The sequence below is a fragment of the Onychostoma macrolepis genome, chromosome 16 (assembly GCF_012432095.1).
Source record: "Onychostoma macrolepis isolate SWU-2019 chromosome 16, ASM1243209v1, whole genome shotgun sequence".
Lineage (NCBI taxonomy): Eukaryota > Metazoa > Chordata > Actinopteri > Cypriniformes > Cyprinidae > Onychostoma > Onychostoma macrolepis.
In genome coordinates, this window is record NC_081170.1 from 6,021,371 (window position 1) to 6,048,069 (window position 26,699).

Consider the following 26,699-nt stretch of genomic DNA (forward strand, 5'->3'; position numbering starts at 1 on the left):
GTTGTCACCTTCTCATCAAGCTGCTTGGCGATGGTCTTGTAGCCCATTCCAGCCTTGTGTAGGTCTGCAATCTTGGACATCCTTGGACAGCTCTTTGGTCTTGGCCATGGTGGAGAGTTTGGAATCTGACTGATTAATTGCTTCTGTGGACAGGTCTTTTATACAGGTAACAAGCTGAGATTAGGAGCAAATAATTTTTTCCCCCACTGTATAAACACATTATGTAAATTATAAAATTTTATTCTATAGTTTATTTTTTCAATAATTTTCACAATTAAATCAAACATTAGCAGGTCACTAGCAGTCTGCTGTTAATTTTGTTTTTGATTTATGGAATTAAACATGGCAAAATGTTTTACATTTAAGCTAATTGGTAGCTGAAAATAACTTTTCAAAGTATATATACCTATTTCTCTCATCTCATCCATCAACTATTGGATTTACTTTAACTCAGTTTGGCACAGTACATTCTGGGATTCTCTTTGTCACAAAATTTTGTTGCCAAATTTATGTCAGGAGCACATATATGAGGTCATAAAACGCTGTCTGATTAGGCAGCACACTAGGTTTTGGAACATACTAAACAGCCTACATGCAAACAAACATTATTCAAACAAAGTGGTACCTTGGCCTTCCCTGTGCTCTGCAGGATGTGCACCAGAGCACAGGCCACTTCCTCTTTGCTCTTGACACTCAGCAGCGGCTCCAGAACGGCGCACAGCGTTCGGTAGTTGTTGGTCACATACTCTGCAAACTCTTTATACAGCTCCATAGGCAGGATGCTCATGGTCTGAAAGCGCGACTTAAGCCGCAGGGAGGCGTTGATGATTTTGCCCCCTCCAACACCGCCACCCTTGGCCAGGGCGCTGGGCTGAATGACGGGGTACCATTGCTCCACAAACTGACGACCAGTGATGCTGGAAATGGGAATGCTGACCAAGCCCAGGTATGTGCTCTTCTCCTGTTATGATCAAGAAAATTGATGAAACAAATTATGATCATTCACCATATCAAAGGCTCATCTTTTCATCATTTTAAATGGCAATTGCCTTGAAGCATTATTTGCTATCAGTTTTTCACTTATTTGAATAATAAACAAAACATTTTTTTTGAGTCTATAGGAGTCATTTCTATCATCATAACATATTTTTATATACACACACTTTAATTTTTTAAATAATTATTAATTTATAAATAATATTAAATATAATTAAAAATACTGTTTATATATATATATATATATACACACATACACACACTGTATATGTTGTAAAATATTATATATATATATATATATATATATATATATACACACATACATAATGTATATTAATGTACATTTATATTAGCATAATAATATTTTTAAATAATAATTCATTTATAAACAATATATACTATTAATATATAATAATTATTTAAAATATAATAATGTATAAATTATACACATACAATGAATATACAAATGTGTGTGTGTGTTCTGAAAAATTATATATGATATATTTGTATATTCTATCTGTTAACTTTTAAATTCAGAAATGAATAAATAAAAAATACTATTAATATTATATTGCTATATGCTACTATACATTTTTATTATATATAATGACATTTATATTAGCATAAAATATATCTGTCAATTTTTAAATATATTTTATTTTATTTTATATGCATGCATATAGTCTTGAAGTCTTAATTTTGAGTTGTATCTATCAAAAGAGTGTACCTTGCGTCTTTTCTTGTCCGTCTCTTTGTAAAGGTGAAGGCGGAGGTTGCGGACAGCTGGCAGGTTGTTGAACTCAAAGTGCTCACCCCAGAAGACAGTATCGGTTCGGGGTTTGCTGGTGGTGCGGGCGTAAAGCATGTCATCCAAGCACAGTTCACAATAATAGCGCTTTTTGGGTGGGAGTTCACGGGCCTCGATGATCCACAGCTTCAGAACGTTGTCGACGCGTCGACTGTTGTCCTGAGTGTGGGAAATACAGACGGTAAAGCTAACACAGTCATATTTGCACCATATAAACTGCAGGTGAGGGTGGTGAGAGGGTTTGCAGATCTTCAAATGTGTCGTCGTCAAGCATGCAGACAGACAGCACAGACTGCAGTGATTTAATGATCTGAACTACTGTTAGTGTCTAAAGTGCTGGATGGTCTCACAGAATGATGAGTCATTAGAACCATCAAGATGCCACTTTCTACTGGCAATCACAGATCCACTAAATATACCCTGAAAAACAGATTTCCAACGCTCCGGTCCTTTCATTAAAAACTAAAGTGACGTTAACATGCTACTGTAATAGCCTCGGATGGTAATACTATGGTATTCTGATATATACCATGTTACTGAGTGATTACCATATTCATATACCAAGGTTCTTCAAAGATACAAAGGCACACTGACATAAACCGACCAAACACAGTTCGTTCTTTTTACATGCTGTTTAGAAGTGGTAAATTTGTAACAGACTGTGTGGAAAAAACATTCAAATAATGTCAATTCACTGAACAGCTGTACAGAAAATACAGCTGAAAACAAATCTGTAAAATTCTGTTCATTCTAAAACAATAAATAGCAAATTAGCAAACTCAATTATTGTAATTATAACGATTATTATTATCATTATTAATATAAAGTAACTTTTATGTTAATATAATTATATTAATATTTGTATTGTATTTATAATAATATATGAAGAGTTTATTTGCAAAAACAGATAACTCCGTTTTTTCAAAAATCATGTTTTTTATTATGTTATCGTGTTTTTATTGTTTTATTGTGTTAGTTAGCTGTTTTTAACCTAGTCAAAAACAAACAAAAAAACAATATAGTTTCATTGAGATTAATTGGAATGCACAATGAATAAACATGATTTTTGAGAATTTTGAGAAGAGTTATCCGTTTTGCAAATGAACTCTTCATATGTATTATTTAAAAAATACATTTAGATTTATAACATTTATATATGATCTGAATTTATATCCATCCTAAAATAATAAACAGAAATTATTATTATTATTATTATTAAATTAACAAAGGATGTGTATTATGAATATATTTACATTTATAGTATTTATATTTATATATGATTTGAATTTCTCCCATCCTATAATAATAATAATAATAATATAAAATTACCTTTATTTATATTAACACTACATTATTAACATAATAATAATATTGTCTTAATATTTAACAAATAAAAAGTACTGATTGTGGATATCTAGTTTATGAAATGCCTTAAAACTTTGAATATCTTTCAAAACATTATTGAACACATGGTGACGACTTCACACATTCATACAAAACTCACAATGTACCTTATTAACACAATTTTGTTTTCTGTTGGACTGGTAAAAACCTGCGCAACCTGAATCCCAAAAGTTACAAATTAATTCTGATTAGTTGTAATTCCAGTTGTACTTTACAATTTTGACGGTCAGTGGACAAATTGTGACGCCATCTGTGACTATGTCAAAGAAACCACGGAAGCGCCCCATTATTCCTATGGCACATGTCCAAAATCATGGTGTTATCATGGCACCATATGTTCAAATCATGTTTTTTGTCAGTGAGTGCTTCAGTGGTTTGCTGTGAACTAATCAGTGATGCACATCTGTACTTTTTTCTATAACTTCAGAAACTTCTGCAACTAATCAGCTAATAAACCAAACTAATGAACACCCTTGATCTGTCCTCGTTTATTGTGATATTGACAATGCATCTGTTGAAAGACTGAGCGGGCTGATCATTTTTGGACGCCTGTGTCATGTTCTCCACGCAACGCGATTCAGCCCAAACTCCTGCTGCCTGAACATCTGGACGAGTCAATCCACAGCGCTCTCTTTCTAAAGCCCACCCATTCAAACACAGCCAAGAGACGTCAGGAGAATCCAGTATTCTGCACTGGCCTTTGGGATAAGTATTATCTAAGCATACCAGATTAAAAAAAGAAAGCGTTTATTTCATTATAAGGCAGGACAGCACAGAAAGCCTTTTCAAGTTCAATCAGGAATCCCACAAATAGCAGAAGAAGCTAAAATGAGTGTAAAGATGGAAATGACAGGAAAGGTTGTAACTGGAGTTGACTGATGCAGTCATGGAAGAAGAGAGTTCCTCTTTTCTTTTTCTTCTTTACACTCACTTTGTTTGGTTTGACAGCTCTCTGCAGATTCTCTATCCATTTGTCTCGCTCCGCAGCCGACCGACAGGCAAAACACTTTGTTCCTGAAGCAGTTATCACCTAAGGAAAGGAATAATGAGATTCACTATTTCAACCATCAGCGTAATTATAATGATAAGAAAGAGCAACAAAATTCCACAGGGCACCGGAGTTAATATAGTCATGCATTTGATGATTTAAGATGAAATGTGTGATTTCTATGCCACTAGTGGCACACCGTGAAACTGACAGAAAATTCATAGATTCCATTCATTGTTCTTCATTTCATAGAATGACAGAGCAATAGATAGAAGGATAGAACGATAGATAGAATGTTAGATAGAACAACAGAACGATAGATAGATGGATAGATGGATAGATAGATAGAATCATAGAACGATAGAACTATAGAACGATAGATGGATGGATGGATGGATGGATGGATGGATGGATAGAGAGATAGTATAATGGAACGATAGATAGAACAATAGATAGAATGATAGAAAAATAGATAGATAGATAGATAGATAGATAGATAGATGATAGATAGATAGATAGATAGATAGATAGATAGATAGATAGATAGATAGATAGATAGATAGATAGATAGAATCATAGAACGATAGAACGAACGATAGATAGATAGATAGATAGATAGATAGATAGATAGATAGATAGATAGATAGATAGATAGAATCATAGAACGATAGAACTATAGAACGATAGATAGATAGATAGATAGATAGATAGATAGATAGATAGATAGATAGATAGATAGATAGATAGATAGATAGATAGATAGATAGATAGATAGATAGATAGATAGATCGATAGATCGATAGATCGATAGATAGATAGATAGATAGATAGATAGATCGCTTGTGATTGTCATGCGTATCTCATCAGTAAAGCCGGTTCCGTGATTAGCGGTAAATCTCCATCACCTGCCTTCAGATGGAGCCGCATTTAATACACAGAGCCGTAGTTCACTGACAAGCTACACAATATCGTGTTCATTATCGAAGGCGATTCATCTGCGATAATGAACACAATATTGCGTAGCTTGTCAGTGAACTCTGACTCTGTGTATTAAATGCCGCTCTATTTGAAAACAGGTGATGGAGATTTACCGCTAATCACGGAACCGGCTTTACTGACGAGATGTGCATGATCTGTGTTCGATATATCGCCCAGCCCTAATGGATTTCTGTTTCGCAAAAGGTTCTTTGTGGTGAAAGAAGGTTCTACAGATTATAAAAAGAAAGAGAGAGTTCTTTAAAGAACCTTTGACTGAATGGTTCTTTGTGGAACCAAAAATGGTTCTTCAATGGCATTGCTGTGAAGAACATTTTAAGCACCTTTATTGTAGATGTAGTATATAGATAGATAGATAGATAGATCATGCAGCTTATGAGTCTGAAGTATATAGTTTGCTGTAGATCACCTCAAAGCAGTACTCCTGTCCCAGAATACTGGAGTGAACAGGCTTGATGATCGCATCTTCATCAAGTGTCAAATCCAAGGCCTCAGCTGCGCTGCTGGGAGACAGCAAAGACTCATGGGAGTGTGATTCTTTGAAGCTCTGCATCAGACGAGTCCTGTGAGGGAGCAAGAACAGCAGGTCTGAGAGAGAAGACGCTCACAGGTTGAGCTTACATCACACGCCTACATGATGAGGTCAGTATTTCATTTGATATTACACAAGTCAAGTTTCTTCAGAAGTCCTTTTTCTGTGATTTATGGAGAACGACATCAGCATCTATCATCAATCCTGAGATAAATCATGAGTGATTGATTGAACACTTGGGGAGAACACAATAGCGCTGAACACAATTTGCACATTGCGATTTTCAAAAATGAAAATGCTGAAAGTGAGCTCAACTACACTGCCTATCCATATATGAAAAATTCTACTTTGATTAATAAAAAATGTTCACTATCATCACTTTTTCAAAAAAAAAAAAATTGTTTCCGCTTTCTGTCCAACAGTTTAATGTTAAAAATAATGCTAAAATAATGTTAAAATCATCTATAATATGCACAATTTTTAAAAAGGTGTTGTTTTGTGAAGAAAAGACTGACAATGGCATAAATACCCAAGGCTGAGTTGATTTCAGCGCATTTTTGCATCCGGTTAAACTGGATTGTGGGTAATAAGTGAATAGGACAAAAGTTTTTTTCATTAAAATAAAATGCACAAACACTGTGTTTGGTTTAGTTTATAGTTTAGTTTATAAACTATGTTGCACATTTGACATGAAAAACATGCTAAATTGATTAACAAAAAAGTTGCCAATTATTGTTGTTTTTCAATAAAATTCTGTTTCTGTCTGCTTTCCATAGGTGGAAATCACAAAAAGGTTTTTTTTTTCTTTTTTTTTTGGAATAGAGTACTAACATTTTTGGAATAAAGTACTAAAGCCATTTAAAATGAACTTAATTTACAAAAAAATTAAAATAAAATAATAATAAGAGTTTGTTAATGACTAAAATACTCAAGGTGGATTTGATTTCAGTGGTTTAGCTGAATTGTGGTTGAATAGTGAATAGGACGCAAGTTAAAATGACATGCACAAACGTGGTGTTTAGTGTACAGTTTAGTGAATTCAACCCTTAATATGTTCAAAAAAGTTTTACTTGCATACATGCAGACAATTTCTACTTGGTCTCAGCACAAATATGAGCATAACAACATACTGTACACATTTACCTCTCTGTACCTGCAACCACCCACACACACACACACAACACACAACACACTCACTTCGCAGTTTACAGCCACAAACCCTTGAAAGAGCCGAAGACAAGATTGACAAGCTTATCATGAAGTACGATTATATAAATATCAAGAGAAAAAGTATGATAAATTGTTAGATCCCTACTAGTGATGTATTGCTTTCCCTGCGTCTTCTGAGACTCACTGTATATGTATACATTCAGCCTCACAGCGTTAAGTACATACAGTGTGGGAGAGAGAGAGAGAGAAAGAGATGGAAGGTATAAAAATAGACCCAAAGGAGTGAGTCAGAATGAAATAAATGATAGAGCAAGTGGAGGAGGGAGGGGGAGAGAGAGAGAGAGAGAGAGACAGTGAGAGTAGTGAGACAGCGAGAGACTTCTCAGTGGAAATCAAAATGTTACGTAAACCGTGGGAACTGAAAGGAGAAAGACAAGGATGGACAAACAGAATGAAGGACTGAGATGCAGGCATGTAACAAAGAGGACAACAGGAAAGAGATGGAAAAATGACTATTCTGTTGCGAGGAACACAAAAGGAGATGTTTGGCAGAATGACCAAATGAGCTTTTGTCCATACAAGGAAAGCAGGGACTGTCAAGTACCATAAAAGCAGTCTCATGCACTATTATATCTATCTATCTATCTATCTATTTTAAAAGAAAAAAACACAAGAAAAAAAACAACTATTTACTATTTCAGTCTTTTTACCAGTTTTCAAAATTAATAGTTTATTTATTTATTTGAAAATGATACATTTATTTAGCAAGGATGCATTACATTGATCAAATGTGACAGACATTTATAATGTTACAATAGATTTACGTATATTTCAAATAAATGCTATACTTTTGAAGCTTGTATTTATAAAAGAATCCTTTAAAAAAGGATCACGGTTTACACAAAAAAAATAAGTAGCTCAGCTGTTTTTACTATTGATAATAATAAGGCGTAATCTTGATCGGCATAGCATCATTAGAATGATTTCTGAAGGATTGTGTAAAAATTCAGCTTTGCCAACACAATAATACATTATATTATATACCATATATTAAAACAGAAAAAATTATTTTCTGTAATATTTATTGCATTTTGTAATATTTCACAATATTATTTCACATCACTGTATTTTTATTCAAAAATGTTATTGGTGAGCATAAAATACTTCTATTTGTGGGTTTTCAGTGTATTTCGATGAAATAGTATTTTTAAAATAAATATTTATTTTTTCATTTATTTCTTTTTTGTATTATTCTATTTTGTTAAATTACATTGCAAAATAAGGAGTGAACATCCAAAAAAAAATTCTTGCAATGAAATGTCAAACTGATCAACAGGGTGCACTTGATTTAATATGTTTTATTTTGCACTGTAGATTTTACTTTTTTAACACAACTATCCTCCTTTTATGTTTGGCTTTTAAGCAGGTGAGGAGACTCAAGAGCAGGCAGCAAGAAAGAAAAGTGGGATTATTCTTCTTGGAAAGCTATTTAGTAACTGAGACGAACAAAGACTTACATTTCTTTCTGTTCGTTGCACAAAGCTATCATATGAGTCACTTTTATGGAGCTTTTTATCTTTTATTCAGCCTGACAGGATAAATCACCATTAACTTTTATTTGTATGGAAAAGAACCACTTGGACATTTTCCAAAGATCCTCATTTTGGGTTTGGAACGACATGAGGGTGAAGGAATGATGAAGTACCCCATTCACATCTACACAAACAAGCTTTTAGGACGAGGTCAGTCAAATCCAAAAGATTAGTGAGTTTTCTACACCAAATTCCAACGCATAATTGCTGGCATATCGAATTTGTGTCATATTTAAATCATCATGACTATCAGTTCTCTTTGAGATCAGGTGAATTACGGTATATCACAATTTCATCCCAAAACGAGAAACGGCATAAGAAACGCAGTCTTTCTCTGAGGCGCTGAAAGTCTGCCCCCACGCTGTCACTCCAGCTGTTAGACTCCATTTGTGCATCATACGACAATCCAGCTCACTACCGTTCCAGTTAAGGGCTGAATCAAACGATTATATGAAAGTGGGGTTGTCAGTTTGAATTACTCAAATGGTCGGCAGCACGGCCTTCATTTCAAAGCTACAATGCAGCGAAAACTCCCTCTTTGAAAAGGAAACATCACTAAAGCTTCCCTGTCCAAACTGAGCAGGAACTTCAAAAACCACGACCTGCCTTTTTCTGGAAGACCACAGGCTGACCGTGGGTGAGCGTAGAGCTCTGAGCATAAATAAATGAATGAATAAACCATGACAAGAGCACCTCAGCACCTGTCGGGATGCTTGAAGACGGATAATAAGGAACTAGAGAACGTTCCAGATTGAGAGATATTGAATTGGAGTGCAAACCGGTGTTTTAACGGGGCAGTTCATCCAAAAATGATGACTTGCTGACCTCTATTTTGTTCCAATCTGACATCTTTTAATTCTTGTATCAACACAAAACGACTCCTTCACTCTCTCTCTATATATATCCGACTATATGTGAATAATGACTTAAATTTCAGTGTTTCTCACACAAAGCTACCATATAATGTAACACTAGTCATTTGAACTCTTTTTATGAGGTTTTTCTGGTGCTATTTTGGAGTTCGACAGTATAATTCACCACAAACCATTGAAAAAGAGCAGTTTGGATCTCATTACGTGTTTCACAGAAGGGAGAAAATAACACGTGCACATTTCTGAGTGAACATTCTGTCATTTTTTACTCACCCTCGTGTTGTTCCAAACCTTTTTATTCCTTATGTTGAACATAAAAGAAGATATTTTGAAGAATGTTTGTACACTCTAAAAGATGGGTAAGTGTTGGGTAAAATATGGACAAACCCAACGATTGGGTTGTTTTGGCCCAGCATTTGGGTTACTACCCAGAAGGTTGGGTTAAACATTTAACCCAGCCGCTGGGTTTGTCCATATTTTACTCAGTGCTGGGTTGAGTGTAGCCAAACAGTAAATGGTAGCCACTGACTTCCATAGTATGGAAAGAAATACTATGGATGTCAAGTTTGGTTACCATCATTTTTTTGTTCAACAGAAGACAGAAGCTCATACAGGTTTGGAATAACTTGAGGGTGTGCAAATGATGACAGAATTTTCATTTTTGGGTGAACTATCCTCATTCACAGCAAAGAGGCTTTGAAGTGGAATATCATGACACAGCACTGTTTCTGCATGCAGTTATGGGAGGAAGAGTTAGGACGGTACCGGTCTTGGTCGGCGCTGCGGAAACGAGGGAGGATCATGTGGCGGAAGCTGCTGGTTCGGTCCAGTTTGGGCTGACTCTTGGCCCGTTTAATGGACCCCTTCAGTCTTCTACTGAGGAAACTCTGAGAAAAGGAACACAAATCTAAGGAATGGATCATTTGGATTGCATAGTTAGATCATTGAAAACATAAACACAGGCAATATTTGCCCCCATGAAGTGACTTGCACCCATTTAATCATTTAAAACATACAGTGTGCAGGAAGTTGTGTCAAATACTTTACAGTTAAAGTTTCATAACATTGAAAAAATACATGCTTCATCTTTATCCAAGCATTGGTGATAATGACAAAAAAAATAAAAATAAAAATAGACCCAAAAAATGGAACAAACTATTTTGGAATAAACTATTTTTTTATAAGATTTTTTTGCAAATGCAATACAAATGGATTAAAATATAAAATATAAAACTTTTATATGTATTTATATATTTATATAGTATTTATATATGCACAATTTATACATATATACTTAAATATTATTATAAATATTAAAATTACTTTTTAAAGTAATTGATTATTTTATAATTAATTATATCAAGTATTATAACAGTTTTCACAAAGCAATTCTTTAGTATGTTTTATTATATTAAAAGACAAAACAGAATAGTTTAAAAATTATTTTATTAATTAAATGTGTATGAAAATCTATTTATAATAAGTATTAAAGTTACTTTTCTTAAATAATTACTTATTTTTATTAATAATATTTTAAAGTATTATAACATTTAATGAAAAATATTAAAAAGCAATTCTTTATTATATTTATTATTATATTAAAAGACAAAACAGAATAAAGTTTAAAAATTATTTTATAAAGTAAATGTGTGTGTGTGAAAATCTATTTATAAGTATTAAAGTTACTTTTCTTAAATAATTGATCATTTTATTAATAATAATATAAACATTTAATGAAAAAATAATTTAAAAAATATATATTTTTAAAAAGCATTTATTATATTTATTATATTAAAAGACAAAATGGAATAAAGTTTAAAATTGTTTTATATATTTAATTGGAATATATATATATATATATATATATATATATATATATATATATATATATATATATATATAATTATTATAAATAATATACATAATTATAAAATAAATTAGATTAGCAGATGTAAAATTTGCTGGTGGCAAAACACTCCAGCAATGTTGCACTATCCACACTCAACCAATAGTGGGAAGTGTTGCTTCATAAATATTTCCTGACGCCTACAGTAAGAACAGACTGGCAACAGCAGGCAAGAGGTTCACGCCACGGCAGAGTAAAAAAACATCAGATCTCACTGTGTTCGTAATGCTTTCATAAGACGTGAAATGTCAGATAAAACCTGAAAAGACACAACCCATCAACAGAAGAATGTTTAGACACAGCAGATGAAGCTGTGAAAACTCCTCTCCTCCTTGATAATTATAGTTTTTGCAAGGCAGCAGTGTATTGATGAATATTCCTCAAACATTTTGGCTGGGGGGCTCATTTTAAACTAGCAAGCCTTAGTATCAAACTTACGCAATTAAATTCAGCCCAAACTACTCACCCATCTCAAACTGTCATTCAACCTGGTTTCATCCTAAGGTGTGCTATCTATTTTTAGTTTTTGTAAACTTACAAAGAAACTTCAGATTACATTTTGAAAATCTCCCATTTGGAAAGCAGCATTTCATTTACGCAGTTCTAAAGCCTAAAACTTACCCAAAACTTTGCTGCCTTGCAAGATCTGTTATTTCCTTCAGGAAATGCAAATCTAGTCAGTTCTGCGGTCCTAAATGAGCTCTGTGTTTCTAAAGCAGAATTTAGATTAATTTCAGAAAGGACTGATATTAAGACACTTTGTGGTCTTGTGTCTCCATGAAAGTGAGAATAATTTATTAAAAAGAGACTTTAAGAAATGCATTTGTGCACTTTTCTTATCCTAAACAAATAAAGCTCTGATTACCAATAAAAAATTAAGCATGTAAAACATGTATTGCAGTGTCACAACATTGGCGTGCCTCTCATTTATTATCGCAGTCATTTGCTGACATCCTCTTCACAAAAACATACCACAGCAACCAGAGTTTCGGCCAAACTGTTAATACAGTCATTAGTAGTATGCTAAGGTAAGCATCAATATTACTATTGCTCACACTTGAACAATCACTTTTTTTTAAACTTGGCACTTGTCCTACACTGTTTGTTTGACAGAAATGAATGCTGCCTCAATTCATGTGCTGCGTTAGAGAGCTGTATGGCAAGCCGTTTTAACTTTTATTCATTCTCAGGATATGACTTCTTGATATCAACAATTCAATTTTCACTAGTTAAAATGTTCATTCTTGATATCAGGAATTAGATTTCCACTAGTAACAATGGCTATTTTTGATATCAGCAATTGCATTTCCACTAGTAACAATGTTAATTCTTGATATCAACAATTACATTTTCACTAGTTAAAATGCTAATTCTTGATATCAACAATTAAATTCTTGATATCAAGAATTAAATTGTTGATATCTGTAATTGTATTTTCACTAGTTAAATGTCACCATAGGCTGCCATTCAAAATCAATTGTTGATATCAAGAATTAATTTCTTACTAGTAACAATTTAATACTTGATATCAGAAATACAATTCTTACTAGTAAAAATGTCTATTCTTGATATCAACAATTTAATTCTTGATATCAACAATTACATTCTTGATATCAACAATATAATTGTTGATATCAACAATTTAATTCTTGATATCAACAATTTAATTTCTGATATCAAGAATTTAATTGTTGATATCAAGAATTGGGAGGGTAATTTTGATATCAACAATTTAATTGTTGATATCAACAATTTAATTGTTGATATCAGAAATTAAATTGTTGATATCAAGAATTAAATTGTTGATATCAAGAATTAAATTGTTGATATCAAGAATTAAATTGTTGATATCAACAATTAAATTGTTGATATCAAGAATTAAATTGTTGATATCAAGAATACACATTTTTACTAGTAAGAATTGTATTTCTGATATCAAGAATTAAATTGTTACTAGTAAGAAATTAATTCTTGATATCAACAGTTGTTTTTGAATGGCAGCCTATGGTGACATTTAACTAGTGAAAATACAATTACAGATATCAACAATTTAATTCTTGATATCAACAATTAGCATTTTAACTAGTGAAAATCTAATTGTTGATATCAAGATTTAACATTGTTACTAGTGGAAATGTAATTGCTGATATCAAAAATAACCATTGTTACTAGTGGAAATCTAATTCCTGATATCAAGAATGAACATTTTAACTAGTGAAAATGTAATTGTTGATATCAAGAAGTCATATTCTGAGAATGAATAAAAGTCAAAACGGCTTGCCATAGAGCTGTGCTGTTACATTTCTAAGTAATAGGACAACTTAATTATTTTATTATGTATTTATTTTTACAATTTTTGTCTAGCACACGAAAAAATTGGGGAAAACTCTCATACACTAACATTGAATAGTCATATCTAGAGGCAGAGAAACACAGACGGACTCTTGACTAGGGTCAATAAGCAACCAAACAGTAATTAGAAATGAACTTTTTTATTCAAAGAAAATACTTTGAATTGATTTGTATGACTTTTATTTCTCACTACACTGAAAAAAGGTGCAGGATTTAATTTGCAACAATTTTCACTCAGAAATTGCTAGTAAATCTCACAAATTGAATCATTGAATTAAATGAAAAAAATAATTGAGTGGAAAGACTTCAGGTTAAATATACTCCAATAATCTACGTTTTATTACAACTTTGAAAATAATACATTTTCATATTATTTTTTAATATTTTGCAGTAATATATAATTTTTTAACCACTAATTCTTTAAAATGGGCAGTTATAGATAATCATGTCCAAACCAATTATTTTTGAATAATTGATCCATGGTTGCAATGCTTCAGTTTTATTATTTTCAGTTTTAAGTATTTTTCATGGCACTCCAATCCCTGAACATTCAAATTAAACCGGGACATTAAACCTAAACAAAAGTCATCATGTTCATCCTAATTTAAACAGACAAAAAGGTCTACATTAGTTTATCACTAAAGAGAGAGAGAGTAAAAGAAACAATATCATATAGTGCTTTGGCAGAAACCGTAGCTGCAATGGTAAATTTTCATATTTTTAGTTTAAAGAATACTTTTCATGCTGCTAAAATGCATTAGTTTTAAACTGGGACACTAAATAAAAGTCTTCATATTCATTCTATTATTAAACAGACAAAAAGATAAAAACTAGTTTATTGCAGAGTAACAACATTGTATTATTTTTTGGCAGAATCTGCAGCTGCAATTGTACATTTTCATTATTTTTAATTTTAAAGAGACAGTTCACCCAAAAATGAAAATTCTGTCACATGCAATGGAAGTCAATGGCTAACGTCAACTATTTGGTTACCAACATTCTTTTGTGATCAGCAGAAAGAAAGAAACTCAAACCGATTTGGAACAACTTGAGGGTGAGCAAATGACGACATAATTTTCATTTTTGGGTGAACTATCCCTTTAAGTAGTTTCCATGCCACTCAAATCCCTGAAAACTTGAACACTAAACAGTCTTCACATTATTAAACAGACAAAAAGGTCTCCACTGGTTTATCGCAAAGAAATTGGCCGTCCAATCTGATGAACTCAGACATAATGACTCAATCATTGGCTAGGGAACAGATGAACATGTTTGCTTCCTGCGTGACTAACTGTTTGTCTAACACCTCCGAGCCGGCCGCTCAAACCCACAGCACAAGCCGAGCTCGGCTGTTAGATAACCTACCTCAAGAGAGGGCAGAGCAGCCACACTGGGTCCGGTCCCTGGATTAGAACCCACAACCTTCCACTCACCAGCAGCCCAATGAGAGAGCGGGACAGAGGGAGGGAGAGTCAGAGAGACGCTCGGGGAGAGCGGGAGGGAACGGGGGAGCGGAGGGGTGCTGATTCTCTTCTGGGACTGTGAAGAGGAGAGGCCGGTGGAGGGAGACAGGGGTAGAGGTGCGAACGGGAGCGAGAGAGAGAAGGAGAGGGAGGGAGACAGGGATCCGGGACGGGTCGGCGGGGTACTCACGGATTGTCGGAAGGGTTGTGGGGGGGCAGTGGGTGGGATCTCCATGCTTGGCTGCTTCCCGGTGGCGATGCTCTTCCGCCGGAGCCGAGCCTGGTCTGCAAGAGAGAGCAGAGCAAAGTATCACAACCAACATCAGATAATGTAACGAAAGGCTGGATAACAATGACGTTTGCACAGATTTTTGCCCTGATTTGCAGTCTAGACGAGTCTAAAAAGTCTGAGTCAGTCTGCAGATTTTGGGTAGTCTGAGATTTATCATAATGTATGATGAGGATAGACTGACTCTGAGTCCATTCAGTCAGAGGATATCACTCATGTTTACATTTGAGCTGATTTTAGAAAAGTTTATAGATTTTAAAAGTCATCTAGGGCCAGTTTTACTAAACAGGGCAAATTAGCGCGAGAGCGCAATTCCAAAGCGGCGCCGATGGGAGTGGAAATTTCTGCGGGTGATTTACTGACAACGCACAAATGAAAGAATACAGACGCAACATCGCATTTCCATAATGACCAACGCAATCTACCAAGCACAGTGCAAAGTAGTGTAAGGATATGTTTGGAATCGGATAATGTGTTGTTCTGGCATTCCAAATAAATTAATACTTGTGGAAAAAATCCTCTCGTTTCTACCATGCGCTCTCTGTTCTCTGCGGTGCTTCCTCCTAGCAACAACATATGCAGCCATTTCAAGCGCGAAATAGTTTAAGACATGCTTTTTGGGGGCGTTAAATAATGGCGCAAATACCTGTAATTTGACGAGCGCAAACATTAGTTAATCGCGTTGCGTGATTCATTTTAATACTCTCCTCCCATAAATTTTCCATCTAAAAGGGAAACTCCTACAAATGCATATTCAAGTCTTGCGCAAAAATAACTGTCCACGCCTTTTCAGCGCTAATTCTTCACTGTGCATCTTTAATCTTTAGTTAAAATTATTAAAATTGTTTTTGTAAAATAAAATAAAATAAAATTACAAAAAAAAACTTTACCTTAAAAACACGAGAATGAAAAAGAGAAATGTTGCCTTGGCAACAAACTGTAATAAAAAAACAAATTGCTTTGAAGTACAAAAATGACTAAAACTTAAAATAAAATAAAGGCAAACAGAAATATAAAAAAATGAATAAAAACGACAAGAGCACAAAATTACTAAAACTTCAACTAAAATTAAAATGAAAATATAAAAATACAAGGTTATTCAAAATAATAAAAACTTTAATAGCATATAAATAATACTAAATAGCCCATAAATAATAATAATAAATATCATTGTAAGCTTATTAAAGGAATAAATCACCCAAAATTTTGTTTTAGTGAATTTGCATTTTTCCCCACTTTTAATATCTAAACGAACATGTTCAAAAAAGTTGTTCAATCACATGACATAAAGACATAAAGTTATTTTATTCTATGATGGCCATCATGTTAACATGATTATCCAAGTACTATTTGCTTTATACTTTCAGATGTCGATTAAATAAATCATGGGTAATAAATATACCTGTTCATGGGGTTCATACCCTCATACAGTACCACAAGTAAAACAAACTTAACTGCCAAATTTGAGTAAAAGTTGCTTGAGTTACTTGTCAGTTACGAGCCATTTTGTAACCCAATACATTTTAGATCACAAATTAGGAATGACAGACTGACATTCACTGATGTAATCAATGATATCCGTCATGAATCACATTAATTTGAACAACTTTTTAGTGGAAAATTTATCATGGTAAGACATATTTTGTCATATGTTTGTCACATGAAGCCACCAAAACAACAATATGAGCACAAAATCAATGTGGCTTTTCTTTACGTTTTTGTGCCAGATTTCAGCGAGAGACAGAGTCTGGCTCATCTCGTATATGATGCTGCGAGTGACACTATGGCTCTGTCCCAAAACCAAGTGGACTGCCAATGTAGGCAGCTTTCCCAATGCAAAGGCTGTTCCAAAAGGTAAGATACCTTCTTTTGGCTGTTGTGGCGAAGGCAATCCCATAATGCATTTCAACAAGCATCAATCCATCTAAAATGGCCAATTAAGCAAAAGAAATGTCAGCAACTAAAGCTGACAAAAATCATTAATAATGTTATGCAACGGACTATTTATTGTTCATTTATATGTGTGCTATGTACAGTATTTTTATTTTATTCAATTCATTATTTTATTCATTTTTTATTTTATTCATTTTTTCAGTTTATACATCACTTACAGTATGAGTATCAATTCAAGCTGGTTGTGGAACAGAGCCAATGTTCTGATCAAAATAGCTAAATAATGTATTTTTTATAAAATAAAATAAAATAAACAAAATCTTTTGAATAGTATATATATATATATATATATATATATATATATATATATATATATATATGTATGTATGTATGTATATATAGACACACACACACACTCAAGGCTGCATATATTTGATCAAAAATACAGTAACAGCAGCAAAATTGTTAAATAATAATATTACAATTTAAAATAACTGTTTTCTACTGTACTATATTTTAAAATGTATTTTTCTTATAATGCAAAGCTGAATTTTCAGCATCACTACAGTCTTCAGTCACATGATCTTTCTGAAATCAATCTATGCCTTCACTATTTTTATCAATGTTGAAAACTATTGTGCTGCTGCATTGAAATCTTAGAAATAGAAAAACAGAAAACATTTTTGTTTGTAACATTGTTTGTAACATTATCTTTACTCTCACTTTTGATCAACTTTTGAATTTCATATGTCCCCGCTATAAAAGAATAAAAGCATACATTTTTTTTTTTTAATCCAAATTTAAAATTATATGAATAAATATAAATATATATTTTATTTATAAATTAATAAAAAAAAAAATTTACAATACAATTTCATGACCAGTAAGCAATGTTCACAATTAAACTGCTCTTTTGGCAGACGTGGCAAAAAGTTAATTTTGGTCCATTAAAAATTACACAACCAGTAAGGAAAATGTCAAAACAATAAGAAATAAAACAGCCTAACTGCAGGCACAAGAGACAGGCACTTGCAAACAAAGTGCTTATTGACTGGCGTCCTTGAGTGAGTACCGGATACAGAAGAGCAGTCATTGGCAGAGCTGCAGACACGACTATTGCTCAGGAACGTTAAGTCATTAAAATAAGACCAACAGAAACAAATGAATGGACGGTTTAATGAACGTAGAGGTGCTGGGAGGGGATCAGACTGAAAGAAGCAGTCCTCCACCATCAAACCATCCATCTCTCCTGCTCGCTGCTGTGATAACCCTCCCATAAATCTGAGTGTAAATACCCACCGTATCTCCAGCCAATGCAATCTGTCTCTCTCTCTCAATCTCTGAAGCTCACACACACACACACACACAAACACAGCCACAGTTCTCTCGCCTTGCACCCACGCAACTCTTTTACATAAATCAAACAGTGTATTTATCCATCTCTCTGCCTCTCTCTTTTTTATGAGAGCATTTTCCTTCTCCTCACCTCTCACATTCATTCCCAGTCCATTCTCTGCACTTTCAATCTAATCACTTTTTCCGTCTTTCGCAATCCTAAACGTCAGACCTCAAATCTCAAAATCTCTCCTCCTGATCTGATGCACAGCCTCGACTGAGCTGATTTTACAGTTCTTATTATGTAACACGTCAGTTATAGTCAAACATATTTTACATATTGATTCATCTGAGACCACTGTTCTTGGTCATACTGTCTCTTGACTACGTTTGGCAATCTTGAACTGGTTCTGTAATACTGTAAGCAAATAATTTTTATGAGTTTTGGTTCCACTAACAGGTTTTTGTGTGTGGTTGCCAATGGGGACAAAAGACCATAAAAATATGCAACAAGCATCAGAGTCGTTGCCATGACAAACAGCAAGTATCTTCTTTTTTTATTACTCTGAATCAACAATCAGCTTTCACATGTGAGTAATGTTTCATGTTCAGTTAAAACAGAATTTTGTATCATGTATTCCACTTAACAGACACAGCATAGATTATATTCTGCCTTGGGTTTAAAAGTCATAAAGTTAGTACATTTATACATTAAATATATACTTTCTGAACCCAAGAGTTATATAATTCTTGAAAAAAGTAAATAAAGATTTATTATTATTATCAGTGTTGAAAATAGTTGTTCTGCCAAATATCTTTGTGCTACTTTTTAAGTTTTGATGAACAGAAAGTTCAGAAGAACAACATTTATTTGAAATAGAAATGTTTTGCAACATTATAAAAGTATTTACTGTCACTTTGATCAATTTAATGTGCCCTTGCTGAATAAAAAATTAAATAATTTATTTTCAAAAACACCTCCTTAATCAACTTTCAGAAGTACACTAACATTAAAACCCACGAAACGACATTATTAACAGAGTCTTTAACAAATCACACCCACATTGTATGAAAGAGGCTTTTTGATGAATTTAATAAAGAATGATCATTTTCAGATGAAATGATCAGCATGTTATGAAGACGTGTTTCCATGACGACTGCGACACTTTGAAGAATTGTATAACTTTGTTCTGATTTGTTCTGATTGCTCTGTTGAATTCAGAATGAATGCAATACTGTTTTTCAAACACTGTCCAAAAACCAAAAATCTGTTAAGTGCAATGAGAATGTGAAACAGAATCACTAGGACTATATTTCCAACAATTCTCTTGAACACAGTGATGTATTGCCAGTTATATAACTAATACCTGTACTGGATACCGACTGGTCAATACAATATTTGTACAAGCTTCTTTATTCAGTCAAAACAGTTGACGGTAGCCAGTTCCATAGTATTTTTTCCCATACTATGTAAGTCAATGGCTACCGTCAACTGTATGGTTACCAACATTTTTCAAAATATCTTCTTTTGTGTTCAACAGAAGAAAGAAACTCAACCCAACATTTTTGGGTTAACTATCCCTTTAACGATTTAGCTTAGTAAAATAATGTTTCATTGAAAACTTACATTACTAATCTTAATAAATAATAGTGTTTCTATATATAAAACAGCCCATAAAAGAAAAAAAATGAATATTTTGCAATATTGTGAATACACTCACTTCTGAAGCATCCAAATTCTTTAGCCATATATTCACAATATAGGAAAACATTTCATACCTCGTTGCTTAAATAACGAACTAAACTGAACATTATACTAATAATACCATGTATGTGTGTGTATGTATTTAACATATAAATACAGTCATTCATTAGCATAGTATGCCATAGTACTTTTCTAAAAGTATATATAACAATGCAATACTTTGTGTGCAATAAGTCAGAGCAAGACAGTTTTAACAAATGATTCAGCAAATACATTTACTTAACTGCAAATCAATTTCTAGTTTCCAATATGAATTGTGACACGGAAATAAACTATAATTCACTTTAATGTGTCTGGGACAGAGAGAGCATTTAAAACACAAATTAATGTTCACACCCTTCAAGAACCGCAGGACTTAATGGACTGAACCTGATCACAGGCCAGAGGTCACTATTCCTTTTAATTACGCCAAACTGAAAGCCAAAGTAAAGCGGGCTCGATACGTCCATTTATTTCAATTTCTCCCTCTGTCCTTTTAGATCCAAATCCAGGCTCTTTATTTGGTTGCCATGGCAACATTTTCTAGTACCTTACATTTGACTAACACGATGAAACACTGAAGTGATGGAACACAGACTCACACGCATGTGAACACGCATGTCACAAGATGGTCGGACGGACGAGAAACAGCATTGCATTTCAACAGAGTTCAAACGGGCACCTTCTGTTATCAAACACAATGATTGCTAAAATAAGCCCGTGTTCTGCATCTCCAGCATTAGAGGACACATTTTCTATCACACAATAATGCACTTTAATATTCCTCCTAACATAGGTGTGTACAAGTACGTGCGTGTGTGGGTGAGAGCATGTGTGTGCGTGCACTTTTTATTCTCAATGTAAATCTGATGTCAAGCTGAAAGCCAGAGCTGAAGTGTGTGGGTGGAAACAGCTTCAAGCTTCAGTCCCTTTGAGAGAGACAGAACGGAAGAGAGAGAGACAGCGAGAGGAGGGGGAGCAAACATGATAAAAAGTGAAAATAATGAAAAAAAAAGAATAATAACTGCTCAGCCTCTGATTGATATGCGTGGGGTTGGTGGCGGATCGATTTTTACGCCTAAATTGGATTTGTAATGCTGCACGGGGCTCGAACAAAACAAAGAAATGAAAGCAATTGTATTTGAAACTAAGCCTTATTGGGCATTATTCTTAAAGATGTAATTTTTCAGATGTTAATGTACTTTTCTTTCATCCCAGCTCAATATGCATAGACAGTTGTAAGTAATGGAACCACCTGTGCTGTAAATGATTCATTTTGTCTGAACAGTATTAGTTTAGTATCATTGAGATAGCGATACTAATCATTTTATTGTTATAGCTTCTGTTTTTATTTTTATTTTAGTTCAACTTTTGGTAATTGTTTCATTTTTATCAGTTAAAAAATGATTTAATTTTTACATTTCAGTTTAAGCTCTAGTTATTTGCATATATTAAATTAAGCTAAATTAAAATGAAATGAAAGAAATGTTTCCTTTGCAACTGGCTGAAATATATATATATATATATTTTTTTATAACAAACAATACCAGTTCTGGATGCTGATTGGTCAATACGACATTTGTGTTATGCTAAAATACAAAATATAGCAGCCTTAGTTTAGCTTAGTAAAATAATATTTTACTGAAAACTTACATTACTTATATTAATATAAATGAAAAATAATATTTTATATATAGCAACCATATAAAGTTAAGTATTTTTAGTACCTCAAGTTAAACTAAATGAAAACAAGAAATGTGTATTTTTTTAGTAACAAATAATAATCCTGATGGCTACTTTTGAATGCCTGTGATAGAGATGGTGTAGTTACAGTATCAACCAGCAGGGGTCTGATTCAGTAACACTGGCTCGACCAATGGTGTGAGTTTGGAGGCAGGGCTATCAGTTTGTTTGACAAATGAGAGTGTTTGGGAAACCTGTTTGATAGTCATTATCTGTCTAGTTCATTTGGTGCCTCTAGTGGCACAAACATTACACACTTCATGTTCAATAAAAAAAAAAAAAAAGATTTCTAAGAAGATTTATTTTAGTGTTTTTAGATCTTTTGAAGCTGCCAAAGAAAGAAGTGATGCCTGTAAAACCTGGAGACAAATTGCCGAAGGACTTCTGTGCATTTCTTCCCTTTATTGTCATTTTCAAGGATTTTTCTCCTGCAGCAGTGGGTGTTTTTATAGCTACCTAACACTCTTTTCAGAGAAGCATCACGAAACAACCTTCCAAAGAGTTCTATAGACTAAAACACAGTAGATATGAATCAATCAAATGACTAAATATCTATGCAGCATTATTAAAATGTAGTATAGTAAAAAGATTTGTAATATATTTCAGGAGCAAAAATAAATAAATAAATAAATAAATAAAAAAGCCAGGTCATTTATTTGATATAACTGATCATTTTGAATGCATTTTTTGTTTCTTTCTAATTGTATCTTAAAGTCAGCTTTTAAAAGTACTTGTCAATGTTTAAATTCATTCAAAAGACCAAATAAATGACGTGACCCTGTGTCTTCCCAGTTACAAAATCAGTTAACCAACTGTAATGTGCAGGTTATTCCTACCTACAGCAGAATGCAACTGTAAGGGGCGGTACAATCCCTTATTCCTCCTTAATTATTCCCGTCCAGGATCCAGAAGAGTAATCTCAAGCCACCGAGAAAGACAAATTGTCCAAACTGTCCATCTCCGATCATAATCCAGTCTCGATTTTTTAAAGTCACTTGCTTCTGTTTAACTTGTGAATGATTCTTTTCCCTTAGCAGGTCAAGAGTTCCTTTAAAGGTCAACAGAACGATGAATGCCCACACCATGTTTGGTTGCAATCATGTGTCTATATGCACTCTGCTTTCAGATATGGCAATGGTGCTTTTAGACCACTAAATAAATCCAGAATCCTTTAATTAATCTCATATGCATTGATGTACAACTCTGCAACATTTTGAGCTAATATGCCATAATTCTAATCTTTAAATGTAAATCTAGCTAGAAAAAAAGGCATTTATGCATTAACTCCGGTTATTGCAATCAAATGTAGGTTATATATATATATATATATATATATTAGTATTTTGCTTGGTTGAACAGATATATTTCACTAATACTATATTTATGACTAACTAAATGTATTTACCTACAAGAGTAGTAAGAATTGTTAAAAGTGAATATTTACATCAACAATTTGCACTCTATACGTATAAAAGGATGAATCCCGAGTGTTTAACTGTTAGAATTGTTGTGTCTCATTTCTCCACCTCATCTCAGTCACTCTCTCCAGCCCTGACAGCGGCTGTTTCTCAGCAGAGCGCCAGATGGAGAGCACCGGGTCCCGGCGACGCTCGCCGGCGCCTTTACGCACGACCCTGAACCGACGAGCCGCTTCCCTTCTGCCTTTACTGCGGTTACCAACACCAGATCTGCGGTGAAACTCTCTCATGTTTTACTTCAGCTATTTTAGGGCGTCGTTTAGTGTTGCAATCTAGCTGTCAACGTTTAAAAAGCTCTACGGGAGAACTTTTCGGAGCATGCGCGCACATGACTAAGGCATTTATTCTAAGCTCACACTTCCATAGAGAGTAAAGCACTGGCATCTGATGCGAACTCGCGTGTGTGACGGAGTCGGACTTCTCCGCAGCTCCGTGCCAGCGACACTGACGCGTAAATCCTCCGAGCGCACGGAGTTCAAACATTCATTCTTGCACAAAACCGTGACGCATCAAAGCTCCGATTCAAACGGATGGGTCATTTGCATGAGGACTTCCGAAAGCAATTCCAAAATGGAAATCCTTCGCTTGAGGAAAAGCTGGAAGTCCTTCTTGCTGTATTCCGGTTTGCTTGTTTCCAGGCATGCACTCAGGAATACCAGCAGCAAGGCGATGCATCCTTTCCTGCAATTGTCCTTTTCTTTACTGCGCTCTCACTCACTCGAGGAGAGGAGAAGAGGGGCTGAGCTGGGCATGGGGGTGGGGGGAGAGATGGGATTTGATGGAGAGAACTTCATGTAAAAGCCTGGGGCAAACTCTCTCTCTCTTTCTCTCTGTCTCTTTCACTCTCTCTTGCACACACACACACACAGCTCTGATGAGTGTGTGTGTGTGTGTGTGACGCTCGCAGGCAGCCGGTGAGTGGAGAGGCTTCTGTAGAGGCAGGTTATGTGGGAGGAATGTGTGTAATTACACAACTACACAAACTGAAGACAAATGACAATGTAGATTAAACAGTGAGAGTGCGCGTACAGTACGAGCTGCATGTTAGCTTTCGCTGATCGTTGCTTTTAATTCTATTGCAGTTATAACTATAGTAACGAAGATTTTTACATTCGATTTGGACCACAAGGGTGTTGTGGGTGGCTGCCGGAGCATTACACGGTTGCCAAGGAGTTCTGAGTGGTTTTTAGTGTGTTGCTATGCGGTTGCCAGGGTGTTCTGAGTCTCGGACTGGTTGCTGGGTGGTTCTGGTTAAAAGAGCCCACCCTCAAGTTTCTGTGATATTATGGCAGGCTGATAGTCTGTTGCTTAGAACAGTGATAGTACAGCGCTCCTTAAAGGGAAAGATCACCCAAAAATGAAAATTCTTGTCATCATTTTACCTCATGTCATTTTAAACTTGTATGACCTGTATGAAATATATTTTGATTTTGAGATAAAACAAACTTTTGGGTGGACTATTCTTAATATATAAATCTTGGGAGGACTATTCTTATTTAATAAATCTACTTTAATTATACATATATATAATATACATTTTGAATATATAGTTATAATATAGCTTGCTTCTATTTTATTAAAGTATATATGTATATATATATATATATATATATATATATATATATATTAGGGGTGGCACGGTACATGTATTCGCATCGAACCGTCACGGCACGGACATCTCGGTTCGGTGCATGAGGCCTTACGACGAATACAGGCAATTCACCCCCAATCCAGAAGGGGGTGCCCACAGTAATGCAGCGCTGTTTGATAACCGTCAGCGCCAGCAGAAGAACAGCGAATGAGTTGTGCACTTGAAAACAAAGCCCCCTAGACAGTGACCATGTGCTGATTCTGAACGCGTCTCTCACATAGACTGACAAAGGAGTATACTTTAAAGGCTTGCGCACTCAACTGTTTGCGAAATGGAGCTTTGTGCTCGTGTATCCTACCTCTCTCATTCGGCACAAATGCAAATATTCCATAATATTTCCATATTTGCGATGTAACGTATCTGAATGCTAAACTATTATTTATTATGTAAATGATAGACTTTGTACTTCAGTCGCGTTCCAACGGTGACACAGAGGAGGGCGCGCTGATGTTTGGCTATTTTATTTTGATAAAGTACCAACTGCGCTGTCAAGTTAGCAATGCTGGAACTGATGTGTTTTGTGTGTGCTCCGCACGACCACCACATATTGTCTTATTAATAATCAGTGTATAAAGGTCTGCTTTTATTTGTGTACACTCACAATGAAAACAAAACAGATTTTATATATATAACATGTAATAATATTTAGTATTTTCACATCTAGGTGGAAAAATTTGTAATTTACACTAGGCCTACTGTCTGTTCAAAATAAATTAAAAGAAAATGAGCATAGTAGATTTTTTTTCCCCCATTGTACCATTAATCGTGACATCTGTGTACCGTGCCACCCCTAATATATATATATATATATATATATATATATATATATATATATATATATATATATACACACACACACACACATTTTGACTAGGGGTGTAACGATACACGAATCGCGGTTGAACGATTCACGGGCATTTTCCAATTGGAAGTGATCATCCCTATCCCCTTGGAGTGGGGACTTGGGAGTGAGCAGGGCACGTGCGTGTCATTATGTAGTCGTTTGGAATGCACTTGGTGAAGGGAGCGTAATTTCCTCATTATCTTCAGCTGGGATGTTCCCATGACAACGCAGTACAGTGTGCGTCAGCAGATGTCGCTGTTTAAATGTCAATAGTCTTTTTATTGTTGTTAGCATAACTGTTGCAAATAAACATACATTTTATATTTTAAAAAGTTTTTAAAATATGCTATATAATATATAAAAAATAATATATATAAAACTTTTTAAATTGTGAAATGTATTTTTTTTTAATGTGGTTGTCCGCCAGCGAATCTGCTGACGCACACCGTGCTGTGTTGTCATGGGAACATCCCAGCTGAAGATAATGAAGAAATTACGCTCCCTTCACCAAGTGCATTCCAAACGACTACATAATGACACGCACGTGCCCTGCTCACTCCAAGGGGATAGGGATGATCACTTCCATTTGGAAAATGTCCGTGAATCGTTTAACCGCGATTCGTGTATCGTTACACCCCTAATT

At 34.3% G+C, this 26,699-nt stretch overlaps 1 protein-coding gene across 4 annotated transcripts in view; it reads right to left on the reverse strand.

Annotated features, from left to right (window-relative positions):
- The window catches only part of syngap1b (synaptic Ras GTPase activating protein 1b), a 150,442-nt gene that overhangs the window by 47,883 nt on the left and 75,860 nt on the right, over positions 1-26,699 (reverse strand). For all 4 annotated transcript variants that reach the window (XM_058746622.1, XM_058746620.1, XM_058746621.1 and 1 more), the window contains exons 4-9: positions 15,270-15,364; positions 10,124-10,245; positions 5,602-5,755; positions 4,140-4,238; positions 1,724-1,963; positions 626-961 (exon numbers count right to left, since the gene is read on the reverse strand). In XM_058746622.1, the coding sequence (XP_058602605.1) occupies positions 626-961; positions 1,724-1,963; positions 4,140-4,238; positions 5,602-5,755; positions 10,124-10,245; positions 15,270-15,364 (1,046 nt within the window). The remainder of the gene's footprint in view (positions 1-625; positions 962-1,723; positions 1,964-4,139; positions 4,239-5,601; positions 5,756-10,123; positions 10,246-15,269; positions 15,365-26,699) is intronic.